This window comes from Hydra viridissima, unplaced genomic scaffold, assembly GCF_058129835.1.
Source record: "Hydra viridissima isolate aposymbiotic clone 2 unplaced genomic scaffold, HvirCarnegie_v1 scaffold_8, whole genome shotgun sequence".
NCBI classification, from domain to species: domain Eukaryota; kingdom Metazoa; phylum Cnidaria; class Hydrozoa; order Anthoathecata; family Hydridae; genus Hydra; species Hydra viridissima.
The window spans coordinates 5928527-5947900 of NW_028324307.1; the positions used below are offsets into that span (position 1 = coordinate 5928527).

At 28.0% G+C, this 19374-nt stretch overlaps 1 protein-coding gene across 8 annotated transcripts; it reads left to right on the forward strand.

Annotated features, from left to right (window-relative positions):
* Positions 1-1560: 1560 nt before the first annotated feature.
* On the forward strand, positions 1561-18699 carry LOC145187041 (uncharacterized). Of its 8 annotated transcripts, XM_090095884.1 has the most exons (10): positions 3024-3069; positions 3298-3667; positions 3958-4007; positions 14392-14853; positions 15917-16156; positions 16607-16710; positions 17253-17607; positions 17826-17920; positions 18034-18147; positions 18352-18699. In XM_090095884.1, the coding sequence occupies exons 4-10, from the start codon at positions 14697-14699 to the stop codon at positions 18571-18573; spliced, it is 1287 nt and encodes a 428-aa protein (XP_089952010.1). In that variant the 5' UTR covers positions 3024-3069; positions 3298-3667; positions 3958-4007; positions 14392-14696; the 3' UTR covers positions 18574-18699. The 8 variants fall into 8 exon arrangements, with proteins under 8 accessions (XP_089952012.1, XP_089952013.1, XP_089952008.1 ...); XM_090095886.1 differs by lacking the exons at positions 3024-3069; positions 3298-3667 and adding an exon at positions 1561-1641; XM_090095887.1 differs by having other exon boundaries at positions 2935-3667; positions 15894-16156.
* Positions 18700-19374: the final 675 nt, after the last annotated feature.

The window sequence follows — 19374 nt, forward strand, 5'->3', positions numbered from 1 at the left end:
ATAAGTTTGATAAAGACTCATCTTTCCTGATTTTTCTAAAATTTAACCTAATTTCTCTGATAATCCCCTGATTATTTTGAAGATATCCGAATTCCCTGGCATTTCCCTGATTTCGCAGACATCCTGTATATATTTATATGCAGATCTTGTGTATAAAGACCACTTAGCAACATTGCAACATAACATTACAAGAATTTAATTTGATCTAAACTTATTAGTCACAACAACAAGGCTAAATAAAATTGACAAAGTATGTATGATGAATTTAGCAATTAGTATGTAACATAACAATGTTTTGTTACATATGCTATATTATTATTAACAATAACATAAGTTATTTTTAACATATTTATCTTAATTAAAACTACTTGATTACTCACAAACTTAATCAAGTTATGATCAAGGTTTTGTGTTTAAATAATCGCTATTAATAAATGTTTAAATAATCGCTATTATTTAAAAAATTGTAGAATTTTATAAAAAACTTCAAATATTTAAAGAAACACCACCAAAAATTTATGCACCCGAAAAACGCAGATAGTCCAAAAATGTATCTGGCAAAAATGCAGATAGTCCAATTTTGTTTTACGCGGAGATTGCAGATATGCCAATTTTGTTTTTGGCGGAGATTGCAGATATGCCAAATTTGTTTTCCGCGGAGATTGCAGATAGTCCGATTTTGCGCGGAGCCATCGAAGGTTAATATAGTTTTGTTCTTGCAAAGTATAGCCAAAAAATGAGTTTGAAAGTTGGCAAACTATACTTTAAAAATGCAGCGTTAACATTTTCAAACATTCATTTTAGCAGTGGGTAAAAAAGATCAGAGGAAACTTTTTTAATTTTAAAAATTACGTTGCTAGGGGCGTAACTACGCAAAACAATTTCAGCACTTTGTTTAAAATTAAAAATATACCAACTTGTGTTCTGAATTTATTTAAAATTATTAAAAAAACTTAAACTAGTATAAATTTTGCACAAAATTATGTAAAAAAAAAAAAATTTGAAATTTTCCATTTTTAATGGTATAGGACCACCTTAATATCACATGATGCAAATAAATCTTGAAAAGCATATTTAGCTTATTGGTCGATATTTGCATAACGAGCTGCTCGATCTCAAGATTCTTATACTTGGAATCTTTTTTTTAAAATCTTTTGCTCTCTTAATTCCACCTTTGTGCAGCAGGTTTAGAAACGCAATCCTGCGCTTCATTCTGAATGCAATGTATGACAGTTGTATCTATCGATTGAGGTTATTTTTCAGAAATTTTATAGGCGGAAGCGTTTTGGTGAAACAGGCGAAAAACATCTTAAAATTTCCCAGAGTTGGCACAGGCATTTTTTATTAGCTATATCTTTCTAGCTCTATTTTCTGTTTGTTGTGGCGTTGTAAATGATATTTGTAATTGATATTTTGTTTTTATTACGTTACTTTTATTATATTTTGTTTATATTTATACATTTTATAAACGTTGTTTTTATTATGTCATTGTTATTTGTTTTTATTATCATTTTATTACTATATTACATTGTAATTAATGTTTTAACAATAAGTCAATTTTTAAGGGTGATATATTATCAAAAAAAAGATTTAAAAGATTGTTGTAGCAGTGGCTTTTCGATATGAGAGGCAAATGGGGATGTAAGTTACATATCTTTAAACTTGGTTGTTATAAAAACTGATCAAAAAGTGATAGACATATTACTTATAATAATAATAATAATAATAATAATAATAATAATAATAATAATAATAATAATAATAATAATAATAATAATAATAATAATAATAATAATAATAATAATAATAATAATAATAATAATAATAATAATAATAATAATAATAATAATAATAATAATAATAATAATAATAATAATAATAATAATAATAATAATAATAATGATAATAATAATAACAATAATAATCAGAGTGTGCTGTGAAGTATAAAACGCTTTCAAACATATTGTCAATATTCCCTTGACACATTAACCAGTCTCTTGGGTCATTTTCCGGAGAAAAAAACGTGGTTCGATGCATCTGTAATATTAGGTTTTGGATATTACTTAACTTTTTAGAAACTTTTTTTTTTAGAAATTTTTTATGGCAAGATGAATTAGATTTGTCTTTTTTTGAAAGTTTGAATCTCTATTTGACGGTACGAACTTACAAGAAATCAGAAAAAAATCATAATAACAATAAAATTAAACTGTGTTAAATCTTGTAACAATATTGGTTTATACAGTTTAATATCATGAGTAAACAGTAGAGTTTGATTGCAATGTTAAGCGATGTAGTGTTATATAATAAATGTAATATGATTAAGCTTTAACCCAAATATAAATACAGTTAGTTGGGTGGCATCATGTCTTTTCTTTTTTTTTTTTTTTTTTTTTTTTGTAATGCGTAATTTTACAAATTGAAGTTCAGGGTTCTTATTATGTACTAAATTTTTAATTAAAATTTTATTATTTTGAATTTTTAAAAAACAAAAATTAAACGTCAAATCTTCATAATATCTTTTTTGTTTACAGACAACTCTAATCTATTCTCAAAAAAAAATATGCAAAAAAAATATGCAAAATAAAAATATGCAAAAAAAAATAGGCAAAAATCCTCTTTAACATAGTTTATTAAGAGTTAGTCAAATTTAAAAAATAATAAATTATCATCAATCGTAGTGAAAACTAAGTATAAATACAAGTTCATTAACACTTTTTTAAATGTTTTATGCAAAAAATAAAGTAAAGTGTTGATTTTCATTTTAAAAAAATAATAATTTAGCAATATCAAACCTTAAATATATAACTTTTTAACTGTTTACATTGACTAAAAACTTTATCGTAAACAAAAGCATGTTTGCAGCATAATCTTTGAAGGAGATCCTTGCGAGGCTTTGCTCTGAGAGCCTTAAATGTATATAAACCCGTGTTAAACAGGTCGAATAGGTTGAACAGTTCACGATGAAGTTTAGGTCACACTTCAAAAAACATATTTAACAATCGAACTAAAAGTTCTAGTAGAGAAATAAAAACATCATTGCAATCAGATTTTTTGTTTCTATAAGAAGAGGTAAAAAGGTTTTTATTAATTTTCTGTTAATTTTCTTTAAATGATTTGTCAAAATAATCTGTCAAAGATGATCTGAAAATATTTCTTAACTTTTAATTTTGGGTTCTCATCCTAATAATAGTAAAATTTTGCGAGAAAAAAACATTTAACACACTTTTGTGCTGAATAAAATTTCAATTCAAATGATATAATTTGTTTTTCGTGGAAATTTCAATCCGTCAAACAAAGATACAAAGCCATCAATACCTGGATTGCACCAATGACATCATCTACACCAACAACGCTATATATACAATTTCAAGAAGCATTAAATCAGTCAATTTAATCGCGCTAAAAGAAGAAATTAGATTGCTGAATGTCTCAGAAAAAGCAAACAAAGTTGCCAAAAAGCAAAAACTATCGTTTAGCATTGGTGATGTAGTTGATAATTATGATTAGCAAGCAAATCGTTCAAAAAGTGATTAAATGCAAGAAATGCAGAAAAAGGTTTCTTGAAGCTTTTTTAACATGTGAAAAAGATGTGCGTGGTCACTGACTCCGCAAACAAATGTCTTGCAAAAAACATGCCATGGCGATGAATTATTTTGATCACAAAAATGTAAATTGTAGTTTCGATATTCTTTTCTCTGTTATTTTACATGTAATAAGTAATGACCCGACTTTATCTTCTGTTAAACGGGTCAGTTTTTTAACTTAATTTTGGTTTTTTTTTTTTTTGACTATTCATTTTTTAAAAAAAAAATTGTATTATTTTACAATTTTCAATTTTCTTTTTTTAATAGTAATAATAATAAAAAAAAGTTCAAGCCTTTATATAAAAAAAAAATTATATTTACTCTAAAGTGTGACCACAATTTTACTCTACTTTTCTTGTTTTTACTATTACAGGGGATCACATAAAGGTTGAGGAAAGAGACAATAAAATAGGACAAAGGAAGGTATTTATTTCATTTGTCTTTAATCATTTGTCCTGTTAGAAATCATTTCACAGAAAAGAATTACTCAGTATCAAGAGTTAGAATAAATATACTTACCCATATAGGAGAGTCTGATATCATCCACGTTTTTTGTTCTGTTTGATTGATGCCTAAACTGTTTATCACTAAAATTTCAATTTGTAGAGTCAATTTATTAAAAAGATATTGCGAGAATTCTAAAGCTTTATGTTGTATTAATTCTTAGTTTATTGTTAAAGAAACTTTTCGATCAGCCTACTTTTTACCGTTTTGATATTATTTTTATTTTGAATAAAAAGTAATCTCGGCGTGAATGATTACTACTTGTTTTGATTAATTCCCTGGTCCACTTATTGAAAGAGAACAAATGATCAACAAATTTTCATACAAAAATACAATTTTTAATTCCAGAATTCCAGCAAAAAAAGTACATTTTGAATGTTTTGAAGTACCAGATGAACTAGCGCTCTGAGACTTTAAAATATTCTGTTAAACATGAAGGCAAAACCAGTGTTCTGTTTTCATGATACAATAGAAATTTCATCAAATAAAAAACTACATTGCAAAAAATTTTCAAATAAAATTAAAATAAGTCAAAAAGCACACATACCAGCTGTATATTTGTACTTGTCAGTAAAAAAAATAAATAAAAATACACTTTTGAATCCTATGTAATCATTTGTGACCTTTTTTTGCAACAAGATTGGTGTAGTCTGATTTATAACATTACAAAAACTAGTTTTGATAAAGGATTTAAGAGGTTAAAATTTTGATGATCTCCTTGCATCAAAAAACCAATTTTTAGTTATTAGTTATGAACATTACACAATTTATTACGTTATTGAATATCCATGATGGTGATTTTAAGAAAGTTAGAGCTAATATAAGGATATCTCAGGAAATAACGGGAGTTTGATTAAAAATTATTGTGTGGTTTAAGCTTAAATTTTTTTTCAACAAGTATCAGAAAATTCATCATTAAATGATTTTGGTTGATTTGTTATCAAAGATTCGGTATAATGTTTTGCTAAATCTCTGACATTTTATTAGTAAATAAAAAAAACTTTCTTCAAATAATCAGGAAAAGTAAATTACCCCTCAACCTCTCACAATGTGCAAACACACATATCTTTATATATAATTGGGATCCACAAAGTTATTTTGGTGAAAAAATACATCATGAGTATAAATACCATTCGAGTTTTATGGTTATATCATACTAAAGGGATTTTAAATAAAAGAGATTATTCGATTATCAGGTTTATCTTGTCAGGCATCTCTACAAAATAGTACCATACTAAAAGTGGTTCTGGGCACCAAATCTTCAATGAAACCGTCGCAATCGACCACCATTTTTATTCGTGAAATGAACACCATACAAACGTAGCTAATAATTGTGGAGTCATTTGGAGTGTCCAAACAGCCTAGATGTGCATAGGTCACAATAAAAGCGCAGGGGAACCTAAAAACAAATCCCAGTTCCGGTTTACAAAAAAAGCCACTGAAAGGGTCGATCAAGTCAGATATAAAAAGATAATGCACGCCTTACAACAACCCAGATTACTTCTAAATTAACAAATATTTTCAAGTAAAGTTATTTGAATTTACTTATACATGACGGGCTGATTTTTTGAAATACATTCTAGTTGAAAACCATTGATTTTAAAAAAGAACTGGAAACGAGTGAAATTCGGTAAATAGTATTTACACTGGACAACTTTGGTGTAAAGTGTCATTAAGTGACAAAAGTAAATATAATTTGTTTTCATTTGATAGTACTAAGCATGTTAGATATCCCAATAACAAAAGTGTAACCAACCATAAAACACGGCAACAACCATAAAAAAAGGAGGTAGTAGTGTAATGGTGTGGGAATGTCTTTCCTTAATTGTGTAAGGTCTTTGAATAAAATTGAGGGCATCACAGATGACAAATACAATACCGATTTGCTGAAAAATTATATGCTGTTACATGCCATATCAAAAATGCGTCAAAGATGGTAGATGGTATTTCCAGCATAATAATGACCCTAAACACACTATAGATTTTGTGAAATAATAGTTAATATCTAATAAAGCCCGTGTGTTTTACTGCCCTAGTGAAAAGCCCATTGTCTTAAGTGAGATTGATCTAAATTCCGTTGAACATTTATAGAAGGAGTTTGATTGCCAAGTAAGAGAAGAAAATTATGCTAACAAAAAGATTTGTTTGCAACTTTACACCAAAAACTGTGTGTTCCATGCGATTGAATTCGCATTGTTTGTCAACGATTCGGTTTGTCAAAGAAATCATAATTAAACTCTTTAAACAAAGAAAACATACTCAAAGTTTTTCTCTTGAGCGTAAAAAGTTTACAACAAGTGTAGTAATCGGTTGTGGGCTTCACGCCATTTTAAAAATTTATAAAAGTGTTTGGCGTAGGAGTAAAAACACGATTAAAGCGAAGAGAGGCTTTTACAATCTCTAAAAAGTTGTAAAAATATAACAGGAAAAACACAAAAACTAATGATATAATAATGAAAATAAAAAATTGTTTAAGCTAGTAATTTTTTTTTTTTCCTTAAATGTAACACTTCCATCCTGTTTTATTTCCCGGATATTTATGTTAATTGCAGGATTGTCAAAAGCAGGTTTACATTTTCGGTATTTTATTCGTTTACTTTTTTTCTTGCATTCTTAAAGACGTTTTATAAATTCCTTTCCTCACCTACTGAGATCTTTCGGAATAATTTGATTTCGTACGCAATATTGTTGAAAAAAATTATTTTCCATGAAGACTTTTTAAGGGAGAATTAGCTTTCAAAAAAATAAATTTTTTCTCACTGACCCCTGCCTCAAAAGAGGAGGCACATAAAAAAAAAAAATTCAATTCAAATGCAGTTTAAATTTCAGTTTTTATATGTGTCTATAATCGTTTAAAATTAAAATCTTGAAAAACTGAAAATAGAAAAGGAGTATACCACAGGTGCAGAAAGTTTTTTTTGAAAAAAAAAGTTTTATGAAAGAAAAAGTTACTAAACAAGAGAATGATGAAATATAACAAAATTTATCCTAAAAATAGATATTTAACGTTAAATACTCCGTCGAATGGAAACGGAAATTTCAATTCGGTTAACAAAATTATCACTCCACCTGATGTGAAATTTGCGAAAACAAGCAGCTTTGAATTAAAGCTTATTAATTTGCTCGCTTCGTCTTCATGTGGGATCTCTGATCCGTACATCGTAGAAGTTGGAAAAAAGTGTGGATATACCACCAATTGGTTGATAAACTAATTATTATAAGAGCACGCGCTAAATTATAATAAATCAATATGGCACAAAATATATATAGACTTATGTAATAAAGGTTAAGCAAGTGTTCTGGTAGTCTCAAAAAAAAATATTAGCAGTGATTTATTCAGCTTCGAAATACCTCGAAATTATTACCACGAAATCTCTCTTTACCTTTAGCGGGGACCCGTTGGTTACGCGAAGCTCTTTTTTTTAATCTTTCGTACTTTTAGCTAATTTTCGTACTTTTTGTGTGCCAAATTGTTAAAGAGTGTCACGTAATGTTTTAGCGCTATAGAATAGATAGTGCTAATAAATAAAGCTAGATATAAAATTTCGTAGTGGACGGATTAGCAAAGATCTAAGATGTTGTAGCACACGATGTTGAGAGAGAAAAAGAGAGAGAAAGAGAGAGACTTTTTAAACTGAGAACTAATTGACTTTATTAGCTCTAAATAATTATACAGCTGTTCAAATGAATTGAGGGGGGGGGGGGGGGAAGGTGGGTGTTTCCTTATAGCATAATAATGAAGCTGTATTACATTGAAGCAATTTAAAACCATTTGAAACTATTTAAAATTATTTTTGTAAAAAAAAATAAATTTTGAACAAAATAATCTTTTCTTCTTAAAAACTCTTTGATCGATTTGTTTAGAAATCGTTTTTCGACTTTTTTTTTTTTTTTTCAATTTTTCTACTTTAATAGAAAGCGCACTAATAATTAACTTTAATTAGCATCAATTTGAAATCTTTTTGGAACGTTCCATCCGGAGTCTCATTTAAACATATTCTAAACGTCCGCGCAATAAAACATTGTTTAGCAACCAAATACAAATAACATTTTGATTTAAAAGTCAATATTTTGAGCTTTTTTTAAAAATCGTTAAGCTGTTCGTAATTACAAATTTTTATGTATTTCTTATGGAGAACTTATAACTAGGATCTAATTTCTATCCAAAATAAAAATAAAAACAAGAATAAAAGTATATTGTATTGATAAACTTAGCACATCGAACTTAAGACCCAATATTTCAAGCCAATATTAAGAACCAATATTTCCAAATCAATTGTCTAATTTATAAATACATAGAAATGTTTATGGAATCTTTAAATAATTTTCATGATCTCATGTTCAAAGATTTAAACACTCATCATGAGATCTTGATGGCCCAACCTCATAATTTAAGTTCATAAAAACGAATAATATTATTCGTTTTTAAGCATATGCTTATTTTAAAATTACTAATCAGTGAAAGATTATTTGTGGATCAAAATACTTAAAAATAAGAGCTTAAATTTTATGTTTCAGCTTTTACATACACTTCTGGTTGCACTGTTTCATCAGGATTGCCTCACTTCTTGATGTTAAAATTAGTTCCAAGTTTGTCCTCCGTAAGGTTTTTAATTTTGAGGGCAGAGCTAAGAAGCTTGAGGGAAAGCGTTCACACGTAAGAAATTTAAATTATTTAACTAATTATGATTTTGGAAGATTCGATTCGTTAATCGTTTTTAATGAACAAAACGCGGTTAACTAACAACCAAGAAATATTTCTTTTCGGAGGATAATTTTCCACATTTTACAAATAAAAAAATTTTGGAGAATGAAAACTTTGTAATTTCTCGAAGCTTTCATTGATTTTGAGATCATCTTTAAATTTTTTTTTTTTTTTTAAGTTGATTTTGTTTCTAAAAGAATCTTCTTATTTCGCGTAATTACTAAAAAATAAAAACATCTGCAATCACCAAATATATAGAATTAAAGAAGTAACATACAAAAAATATACACGAAAAAATAAAGATAAGAATGTGATAAACTATCAAAAATATTTTGATGAAACAAAAAAGAATTTGGTATGATGCATAAGCATTTTTTATGATAAAAAAAAAAAAAAAGCTACTTTTTTAAAGCATTAATCACTTAACTTGAACTTAAAGTGAAATTTTATACTGAATTACAAATTTTCATCGATATTTCATCCAAGGTTTGTGACGTCATCTGAAATTTGTCACATCCATATAATAAGTGTTAAAATATTCATCAAGTTAAAAATAAAGTCTTAAAAATATTACCGCTAAAGTTAAAAAAGATTTTTGTTCAACGGAAAATGTTTAATTATTTAAGCCTTTAACATAGGGGAACCTGTTGTACCTTTGACCACGTTGTACCTTTAGTCACTCTGTCATATTGGCCGACTATTATCATTTTGCAAAAAATTGAAGTGCCATTTGAAATATTAGTCCATGACGATTCTTTTTACCTTAAAATATCATGGTAGGGGAAGATTGTGTTGATCCACAAGAAATTATTAGTTTTAGCTCTTAAAAAGTAAATATTTATCTTTATCTTATTTTGATAACAAAACTGTCATAAATAATGGTTTGGCTAATGTATGATATTACTTACATTAACCAACATCTTTTTTTTATTATGGAAAAGTTTAAATAATTATTTCTAACCCTAAATGGGGTTTGAGATGATAATTGTTGAAGAAACCCATCTCGTGTACCTTTGACCAGCGTAGGACGTTGTACCTTTGACTGGTTTGTACTGCGCTTTAATTTTTTGCGTACTTAAAGAGGACACTTTTATGAAATTTTTCATCAAATTTATCAGACAGCTGTGCTCTTGCAAGTAAAAATCAGCGAAAGGCGTACTATTACTTTCTTGCTGGTATTTTGAAAGTTTTAAATATAATATAAGTGATAAAATGATATTAACAAATTATATTTTTATATATTTCTATATCTTATGCATTGTTTTATTTAATTTATTGATAAATAAGAGTAAATTTTACACTTGACACACAATCCATTATTGGAATGTATATTTTTATGTACTTATAATGCTTGATAATCAGTTTTAATAATTAAGTTAGTTGGCAGCTGTAGCAACTTGATAATTAAGTTGATTATATAGTTGTACTTGATTTCTGTACAGCAATAAGGAAGTAAGAGCAAATAAATATATAATCATTTCTGTTAATATGTTTTAATCTTAAAATGCCAAGGAGTAAGGTTGGTGTTTTTCGTAAGAAGATTTGCGAGAAGGATATGTTTGATGCAGTGAATTTTGTTCTTCTACAAAAAATGATTCTAAGTAAAGCAGCAAGACATTGCAACATTAAAAAATCAACTTTGATATATCAGTTAAAGCAGTTAAAAAAATATGGAAGAACCCAGTATTTGTATTTACATAAGAAACCAAAAAAAGTATTCTCAACAAAAGAAGAATTAATTTTGGTGAAATACTTGGCAGATGCTGCAAATATGCATTATGGGCTCACATTAAAGCAAATCAGATTCTTTGCATATGAGTATGCTTTAGCAAACCATAAAAAAATTGAAGCTTCATGGATAAAGAATAAATGTGCTGGTGAACAATGGCTACGAGATTTTCGGAAAAGATATAATGATAAGTTATCCCTACGTAAACTGCAGCCAACAAGTCTTGGTAGATCTTCTGCATTCAATAAAGAAACTGTAAGAATTGTGTTTAAAAATTATAGAAATGTTTTAGAACGTTATCATTTTGAGCCATCAAACATTTGGAATTGTGATGAAACAGGAATTACCACAGTTCATGTACCACCAAAAATCCTAGCCCCAAAGGGCAAAAAGCAAATAGGAAGTATGACTAGTGCAGAACGAGGCAATAATGTAACAATGATTGCAGCCATTAATGCTACTGGAAGTAGCATTCCACCATTACTTGTATTTCCGCGTGCAAAATTTAAGGACTACATAATGAATGGTGCTCCTCCTGGAAGTGTAGGAGCAGCTAATAAATCTGGATGGTCAAATGAAGTCATTTTTCTGCAATTTCTTGAGCATTTTATTAGTAATGTACGACCTTCGGTAGAAAAACCAGTTCTTTTATTAATGGATAACCATGAAAGTCATGTTAACATTTCTATTATTGAATTAGCTAAAAGATCGGGCATAATTTTAATGACATTTCATCCTCACACAACCCACAAAATGCAACCCCTTGATCGTGGTGTTTTTGGTCCATTTAAAATATTTTATAATAATGCCATGAATAATTGGATGATATCACCAGGAAATGCTGGTAAACCAGTTACAATTTATGATATATCTTACCTTGTTGGTCAAGCTTATCCTCATGTTTTTGTACCGAATAATATTGTTAACAGTTTTAAATGTACTGGGTTTTTTCCCTTTAATGAAAATATTTTTACTGAAATTGACTTCTTAGCTGCAACTGTTACTGATAGGCCAATAGTGGATACTGAAACTTGCATTTCTAATAATAGCAATGAGGTTGAAACCACTTCTGGCAATTTACCATCAACATTGGAAATTGTTTCACCTGAAATAATATGACCTCACCCAAAAGCCAAATTAAGAAAGGCAGTTATTTCAAAAAGGCGTAAGGAAAATCACGCATTTTAACTGATACACCTGAAATGAAAGTTATTTTACATTCAAAATCTAATAATGAACAATGTCAAAAACCTTTTTCAAGACAAATAAAATCCATGGCAAAACAGATTATTTTTAATCAACATTCTGACACAAGTTTAAATAATGAAAGCTTTGATGAAATTGATTTTGGAATAAATATACTTGACAATGAATCAGAAAATAGTGAAATTGTTTCAGGAAATTTCTTACTTGTCAAGTTAAGTGGAAAGAAATACTCTAGACATTATGTGGCAGAAGTTATTGAAGTTGTTGGTTTAGTTTACAAAGTTAAGTATCTTAAGAAATCAGGGGACAATAAATTTATACTAGAAGATGACAATATTTATGATGTAGAACTTGAAGATATTATAATGAAAGTTCCATCACCAAGTGTTGGTCATGGATCATCTAGACGTCAGTATCTTATGTTTGATGTTGATCTGACATCTTTTACTGTACAGTAATGTTATTTAAAGTTAAAAACCTATTTAGGGGATATTAATCTACTTAGGGCAAGATTTTTTGTATGATCATATCATACAAAAAACTTCCTATTGATATCGACATAATTACTTAAAATATAAAACTCCGCCAAGTAAAAGGGTTTTAAAATCGGTAACCTTAGGTACAATGAGTTCATTTCTAATTGTACCTAGGCCACCAGCTAGTATAGCAAGTTATAGAAATATATTTTTGCTCTTAAATTATCTAAAAGATAGTAACAACTTAATTAAAAGCATTTTGTACAATTCAATCACATTTGAAGTTTCCAATCTTAACCCTAACCGTCCCATGTAAATAGCATCCAACTCAAAAAAATGTGACTAAATCGAAATAGTATTGATAATTGATGTCATTTTCTTTTATTTACTACAAAAAAACAAAATCATAAGGATTATGACCGTAGATGTTACTTTAAAACACGGCCCTAAGTACAAGGACAACGAATGGCCCTTTGTACAAGACTAGATACAAAACAAGATCTATCAAAAAATCCAAACCAAGGGAGACTTATGTAATGCTGCAGTTAGTAGTTATTTTTCAAAGCAAAATTAATAAATTGAATTACAACGAAACGTTTTACTTGGGATTGTAATATAAAAGCGACAAGAAACAAAATTTTACTTTAGACCATCAAAAAATGTTTTTTGGTTATAACTTGCTGCGGCAATGTTTTTTAATTTCTTACAAAATGGTTTTATGTAAGCTTTTATTGACATGTGGTTGGCTAGAAATTTCTTTATAACATATAGCAAAGCTGTAATATGTCATGATTACTTATTAAAAGTCCAAATATTCATGAGAACTTGTTAATAACATTACGGTCAAAGGAACAACACACCTCGGTCAAAGGTACAACGTACATGTTGTACCATTGACTATTTGAGTACTTTTTTAAAAACGCTCAAAAATGATACTTTTTGGTTGAATGAGAAAAAAGGCAAAAGTATAATTTTTGCGCAAAATATAAGAGAATAACATAAACTTTGAATGGTATAAATTGATTCAACCGTGGAGCAAAAAAACGCCCGGAAACAAAAAGTGGTCAGAGGTACAACATGTTCCCCTATATATATATATATATATATATATATATATATATATATATATATATATATATATATATATATATATATATATATATATATATATATATATATATATATATATATATATATATATATATATATATATATATATATTAAATTTAGAAGAAATCATTTCTTTTGACGGCCAACAATATATTTTGAGCTTATACGCGTCATTTAATTTAACTCCGAAAATTCTTGAAAAGATGTAAAGATATAAGTATTATCCATATCCGATTATGAAGAAGGAAATACTTATATGTACAAGTACAATTAGAACGCCTAAATTGGAATTCGTTTGTTGATCCAGATATCTTAGCTTATGGAAGATAACACTTTCAAAGAATAACATTAAAAACATTGTTTTGATGATGCTTTTTTTCTCCTGATAGATTTAAACTGAGTCTCTTGATATTGAAAATGTAGTAATCGAGACTGTCTTACATGCGGCTTTTTCCATGGAGAATAAAGTCAATTTCTCTTCATGATATTCAATTGAATTAATCTTTAATTCTTAATTGAATTATTTCACCAAAATCAGCAAAAATAAATCCTTTTCAATGGTGATAAAAACACATAAAAAATAAATTCCGATATCATTTTTTATCTAGGCTGTTCTGAACAAATTATTATTACAAAATCTTTATAATAAATAACTAAATTCAACTTAACCGGATTCTGTGGTTATATATTGGTCTAGCCGTTAAATACAATTCATTGTAAAAGAGCGATGTACACCTGTCTGCACTAATAAAAAAAAAATTTTAAAGCATCTAATTAACTATCCATATGCATTTGCTTTTTTTTTTTTTTTTTTTTTTTTTATTTGAAATCAACAACAACAAAAATGTTAGTTCTGCCTCGAGTACGGTTTCCTAGCAACTGTATGCACATTTGACAAAAAAAAATCGCTTTCTAACTTGAATAGCAATATCCGAATATACTAAACATATATTGGGATTTCTTATCTAATTAATTAGTTTCTTTCATTATGAATAAAAACTCAGAAAAAAGTAGTAGTTGCTCAAAATTCAAGATAGATATAAAATAATCACTTAGTTTAGTAAAATTTGTGTGTAGATTCTACATTCTCATTTGGTCGGTGAGACGAATGTGTATGGTATCGTTCTTATAAGCGTACAAACAAGATCTAAGAAGCTGTTTTCACTGCTGTTTTATAGATCATGTATTATACTGTACATCTTAATTATGTATTATCTTCATGTTGTTGATCAGATCACACTTACACATACACTTGCCTACTTATATACTAAATATAGCTATGCAGTGCAAGGTAAACATAAATTAAACAAACTCTGTATCATGTAAAAGTTATTTGAAAAAATTAGGTAAAAAAAGCAAAAAGATATATCAAAGAAAGGTTGATGGGCTGTGTTTTAAATAAAAATGCTGTTTCGAAGAAAAAAGTTTCGGCTAAGTCTCGCAAGAATACTCTTGTCAATAAACCTACTGTCAAGGTGGCTGCAGGTAAAGGTATTGATGTAACGAATGGTAGCTCTTCAAAAATCATCTTTATTTTTGGTATGTCTTATTTTCATATTTATAAAGTTTTTATACTGTTTGATTGTATTTAGCTATCTATACATTTGCATTTTAGGTAGATTGTAATTGCTTTATTTATAGCTGCATGTAGCTAAAGATACTAGCAGTGAGAAAGTTGCATGTATTCAAATAAAGCAAGAAATTTTAATGAAGTTGAAAAGTTAACCTAATAAGATATATGTTAGTTTTAAATGTTAGCTTAATAAGGTTTATTGGCCATTGGAGTTTGTCGGCAGAGTTTGTGTCTTATGTGGAAACTGCATAAGTCACTGCATAAATTTAATGAAACTGTGGTTGTATAAAGTTGATTTAGTTTGAGAAAAACTTTTGACTACATTTTTAAATTGATGCATGGGTATTGCTTCATAAATGATTGTTTCATTGTTAAATTTGAAAAAGAAGTTTTGACCAAGTTTATTCATAAAATCCCAGATATCTAACCAGGCTGTAATGTTTAATGATGTTTTAACCAAATTTAAAAAGTTAAATTGGACATGATAAGAGGCAATAGATTAAAAGGTTTACAATTGAAAACTACTAGTTTTAAAACCTTTGTCTTAAGCTCAGGTCATATCTTCAAATAGATCTATGTTAGTATAACATCAGTATCATTGTTTCATTTTTCTTTTGTAGTATTTTATATTTACTTATTAATGGATAATGACAGATTAAGTACAATGTTCTTCATCAGTCATTTATGATAAGTCAAGTTTTCTCAAGTTTGTTAGAACTTTTTTAATTTTAAATGTCTAAAAATTTGATAGCTTTCAAAAATAAGTTTAACAGGTTTAATTGAAAGTACTATTGTGAAATATTTTCAAGGATTGAAACAAAATTGTTGAAGGCAACTGATTTTAATTTTATATTAGAATTTTATAACTTCGTACTTTTAAATAAATAGGTAAATTTGATTTTGATTTATTTGAAAAGGCTATGCCCGTTGCAACAATGATGCTTGTAACTAGTATTTTTAACTTTATCTTTTGAAAATCTTGTCATCACTCTATTTGTTGTTTTAGATAACTTCCTTGTTTGTTTGCAGGTGGTCCTGGATCTGGGAAAGGAACTGTAGTTTCCAATCTTGTTGAAATGTTTAATTTTCGATTTATCTGTGGTGAAGACCTAATATTAGAAAATCTTAGTGCTAAAATTCAAAATTCCGAGGCTGATAATAATGTTACAAAAACGTATCAACTTGTTAAACTTTTAAATGAAGATTCTTCAATTGTAACATTGCATTTGGTAATGGAATTAATAAAAAAAGAAATTTTAAAATATCCAGGTGTGGGTGGTTTTATTTTTTATTTATCGCTTGCATATGATAAGTAGTTTTTTAATGAATCATTAATTAGTACATGAGTAAAAGATTGATGAGCACTTAACTTAGATTTTACTATTGTAATGTTTTTTTAAACAGAGTAAATTTATGCTGTAGTTTCTCCTTCTTTATACAGATCCCATAAAAATCTTAAGGAACTTGATATAAACAACTTTTCATTTTAGGGTTGATCTTTTTCAAAAACTAAATCAAATTAATTTTTTTTCTCATTAATTGTGAACAAGAGTTCATCGATTTAAGACAGAGGAGAATAGGGTACAGCAAAGTTTTAACCTTAGTGCCATATTTTATTTAAAAGTTTGTTTATAAAAACATTTTTCTAATTCAGATTCAAGTCATTTTTCTAATTCAGATTTTCATCATATGTGAAAAAATAATATATTTACTTCTCAGGTGAAACTGTGCTAGTTGATATGGTTCCTAATATGAAGTTTCTATTGCACAGTCCTACATTTGTCAAGGATTGTGTAGCAGAGATGATTGCATTTGAAGAAACGGTAAAAGTTCAAACTTTTGTCTCATTTAGCAAATACATGCTTTTTATTTTGTTAAGAAATAGTTTTGAAAGCAAAAAAGAGTAAACTAAAATGAGTTATAGATGCAACAAGCACTTTTCTTAATTGAAAAAATAATTTCAAAGCACTTTTATTTCTATCTATAGTTATATATTTTGTTACTTATTGTACCTAAAACAACATATTAGTAACACATTCAGCAAAATTTTTTTGAAGGTGTTTTCAGTAGAACAGTTATGAGTTGCTTATACAGTTATACAATTTAGTGTATTAAATGATTTATCTATACTTAATAACTAGGTGCTAATTGTAGCCACCATGGTTTTTATTAAGATCAGCAATAAAATTTTTAACAAAGAAAGACTATTATAATTTTGGGCTGTTGTGATAAGGCTACCTATGCATAATAGTCTAAAAATATTTAATTTAAAGGTCTTCTATCTTTCACCAACCTAAAGCCCAATCTACTAGTTTTGTTTGTATCTGGAAAATTGTGAAATACTATGTTTAAAATTTTTTTTTAGCACCCAATTGCATTTGCTATCAACTTGGCATTAGATCAAAATCAACTCTTAGTCAACATTAATCAAAAACATGCTTGTACAAAGGCACCTTTAGCTGGACAAGACAGTACAACTAATGGCAAAGTAAACACTTCTGATGAAATGGATACTTCTCGTACAACTCAAAGATTTAATGTCTATATGAATTCAGTAAAAGACTTTATAGCATACTTTGATAATGGATCACGTTTATTAACTGTAGATACTTCTCTAGGATCTGTTGATGCTGTTTGGGAGGGTGTAAAAAATTATGTACTAGACAGTGAATTTTGTATACCAACCAAAGGCATAGAGCAAATTATTTTAATTAAAACTAGTGAGTTGATTTTTTTCTAATTTTATTTGTTTTTTGAATTGTTTAACTTTGTGCTATGCTTTAAAATGACTGTTTTTCACTTTGCTAATCCCCTATAGTTTACTTTCAGGATTTTTTTTATCACTATAAGTGTCTTGCTAATATCTATCAGCATTATTAACTAAAAAATTTGCAAAGTTTTTATTTTAAGTTTTTTTATGTTGCTGTTTTATATGTAGAAGAGCAAGACTATGAAGATGTAGATCGAGATAGATATCCAATGTTGGATGTAAATTGTAAAGATCTTGTAGAGAATATAGTTGACACGCCTCCTGTGAGTTGAACTGCATGAATTTTATCATAGTCTTGATTGTTTAAAAAATTTTTAAATTCATTTGCTTTACCTATCTTTTTTTTTTTAAAATTTAGCTATAAATATTTTTTTAGGAAAACATCATGTCAAAGCTGCGCTGTCACATGCGTGAAAATGCTGTCGGTTGGAAAACTTTTCTAGTTGATGTTCAAGGATCTTCTCTTTGTAATGCCACACGCTTAAAAGAGGTTTTTGTTGTTTTTCTTTTCTTTTAATTGCTTTCTTTACTTTGTTTTCAGTCTAAATTAAAATTAGTTTTAGTTTAAATTGAATCCATTCATCCATACTCCATCCTTACCCGTATTAGCTACTATCTTTAATGCAGATTTTAGTTACATCGATCACGTCTTTTTTTATTCGAATTTTTAATCTAATGCCTTTTAAATTTTTAGATTAAGAAAAGGGAGTTAGTATTTTTAGAACAAGAAATCGGACAACTTGATTATTTCATGCATAAATTGAAGAGAAGAACATACCGAAAAAAGTCAATGATAAGAAAGTGTGCTCAAATTTACAAGTCAGTGACCACCAGTGCTAACGAGGCCCTCATTTTTCCCTCTGAATTTGACAAAGAGCTCTGTCATATGATAGCTCTATGTTATCTTAACGCATAGAATTCTATAATTCATATTTTTATACTTAGATAGTTCATATATTTTTGATTGTTGTAAGGAAAAAAGTTATTTTATTGTAAATAATTTGTAAATAGCTCCAATAATAATATCTAGGTTGCTTGGTTACTGACGCTTTATTCTTCGTGTTCTATCTATGTTCTCTATTGCAATTTTCGGAGAGTGGACTCTTACATTTTTAATTAGTTAACGAACGTAAATATAAAAATTCATGCAATATGAGTTAGCTCAGTTTATAATTGCTAGTTTAATTTCTAGCTTAATTGCTAGTCTTTAATGCTTGTTAAACACGTTCTTAAAATCTACCTTACCGTTTTTGCAGTATATCTAAGCACAAGATAAGACTTCGTGTTAAAGAAACATGGAGCTTGCTACCTAAAACTCTATGAAAACCTTTAATTTGGTCATTTCTTTTTTTTGATAAACTGTCCCAATTAAATTTCTTTAACGAAAAGAACGATGCCCACAACTTCTAAGTGCCTCCTAGGCCTGTCCTCCATTCGCAGCTACTTGTTAATATAATTTGTATTAAATTTTAATGACTTGAGGAGGAGAAAAAAACAAAAAAAAAAAAACTATTTTTAGGTTTTCCTACAATTATCATTTTCTCTTATGGTAGTTTTCGCTGTAATTCCATGTAACTGTCTATAACTGTTATAAGTGACCAAAATATTTGTAGACACTTTGTTTAGATGACAAACACTCATTGGCAGACAAAGCTTTATTATTTGAACAAAAATGTCAAAGAAGCAAATGTAGCTATGACTTAAAGAAACTTCTTAA

Coding starts and splice junctions, on each gene's coding strand:
- LOC145187041 (XM_090095886.1), top strand. CDS start 14,697: ATGGGCTGTGTTTTAAATAAAAATGCTGTTTCGAAGAAAAAAGTTTCG. Junction 14,854..15,916: donor AAAAATCATCTTTATTTTTG/GTATGTCTTATT, acceptor GTTTGTTTGCAG/GTGGTCCTGGATCTGGGAAA. Junction 18,148..18,351: donor ATGCCACACGCTTAAAAGAG/GTTTTTGTTGTT, acceptor TTAAATTTTTAG/ATTAAGAAAAGGGAGTTAGT.